Source organism: Vicia villosa, unplaced genomic scaffold (genome assembly GCF_029867415.1).
Source record: "Vicia villosa cultivar HV-30 ecotype Madison, WI unplaced genomic scaffold, Vvil1.0 ctg.003520F_1_1, whole genome shotgun sequence".
NCBI classification, from domain to species: domain Eukaryota; kingdom Viridiplantae; phylum Streptophyta; class Magnoliopsida; order Fabales; family Fabaceae; genus Vicia; species Vicia villosa.
In genome coordinates, this window is record NW_026706226.1 from 60182 (window position 1) to 61540 (window position 1359).

The window sequence follows — 1359 nt, forward strand, 5'->3', positions numbered from 1 at the left end:
ATTTCATAGCTTATCAACCAAAAAAACTCATCTATGTGATATGATATCTAATATCGATTTTTAAAGATAAAAAAAAATTATAATTCAATTTTATAATGAAACTAAATGTATATTAATGCAAATTAACGTAGATATAATTTTTTCAGAAAAATAAAACAAAAATATATAAATTTGTAAAATAGTTAAATTTGTCAAAAATAAATAAATAAAACAAACGCACCACATTTTTCCTTTTATTTAATTCAAATTGATTGAAAGAAAGTTGGCTCATCATCTTTTTCTTTTTACAATAACATTAATCATATACATTAGCACCCATTAGAATTTTCTATATGATATGATAGACCCAAAAATGAATATATATTATATATTTAGAGAAGAGTAGTAATATTCACTGCATGAAGAAAATAGCAAACTTAGAAAATACTCTCATAAAAAGTTTGTGGCAAAAAATTAAATTAAATTATATAACTAACAAAAACCCTAAACAACTACACCACTAAAGTTTAGGTTGTATAACAACAATTTAGTTAATTACCTCCACACCCTCCGCCACCACCACATCCACCGCCGCCACCACATCCGCCGCCCCCTCCGCATCCATCACCACCTCCGCATCCGCCCCCATGATGCCCTCCACCTCCACATCCGCCACCATGATGCCCTCCATGTCCTCCGCAACATTGACCTCCACCATGTCCTCCTCCTCCGTCACCGCCCCCTCCATTATTTCCAGCAGCCATAGCAGAAGTCATAATAAAATAATCATCGCTTTTGTAAGCACTAGAACTGTCTCTCTTAATCTTTTTTACTTTTGACGTAGAACCACTCTTCTTGTTTCTCTTATCATCATCTATAGTGAAACAATTTCCCATTTCGTAAAAATTTTATTTTATGAGAAAATATATTATGTATGGTGAATTGGTTTAAGCTATGGTATATATAACTACAATGGTAACAAAGCGTTCCAATAGGAAAATCAGCTATTACTACGTAAGTGCATTTGAATCTCTATTTTTCTGTTAATTTGAATTTTTATTCAAACATTCTGTTTCGGATTTAAAGGACCACGCATCTTATCTTTACTGCATTTATGACCAATTTGAAATGAAGGGCTAAAAAAGCTGAAAATATATTCAAATAACACATCTTATTTATGACCAATTTTTTTTACCTAAATAGTACGTTTTGACAAACGATGTTCCAAAATGCCACAATGAAATAATAAAGTTTCACTATGCAACATTAATTGATTAATTGATGTTGAGGTTCGTCCAACCAATGGACAAGTAGATGAAGAATTTTTTTTACATTAGGCCCCACCAATGGATGGATGGCAAGCGCATGAAGCCCCAATTT

General features: G+C 32.0%; 1 protein-coding gene across 1 annotated transcript; it reads right to left on the reverse strand.

Moving 5' to 3' along the window:
• Nucleotides 1–371: 371 nt before the first annotated feature.
• Nucleotides 372–875, reverse strand: LOC131641108 (glycine-rich protein 2-like). The gene is made up of 2 exons (XM_058911434.1): nt 539–875; nt 372–394 (listed from the first exon to the last, which is right to left on the reverse strand). Exons 1-2 carry the CDS (start codon nt 873–875, stop codon nt 372–374), a joined length of 360 nt encoding a protein of 119 aa, XP_058767417.1.
• Nucleotides 876–1359: the final 484 nt, after the last annotated feature.

What these genes read in the sequence shown, in the direction of transcription:
- LOC131641108 (XM_058911434.1), bottom strand. Translation starts at nt 875, where the DNA reads ATGGGAAATTGTTTCACTATAGATGATGATAAGAGAAACAAGAAGAGT. An exon ending in TGGTGGCGGAGGGTGTGGAG is followed by an intron (nt 395 to 538) that starts GTAATTAACTAA and finishes TTCTTCATGCAG; the next exon opens with TGAATATTACTACTCTTCTC.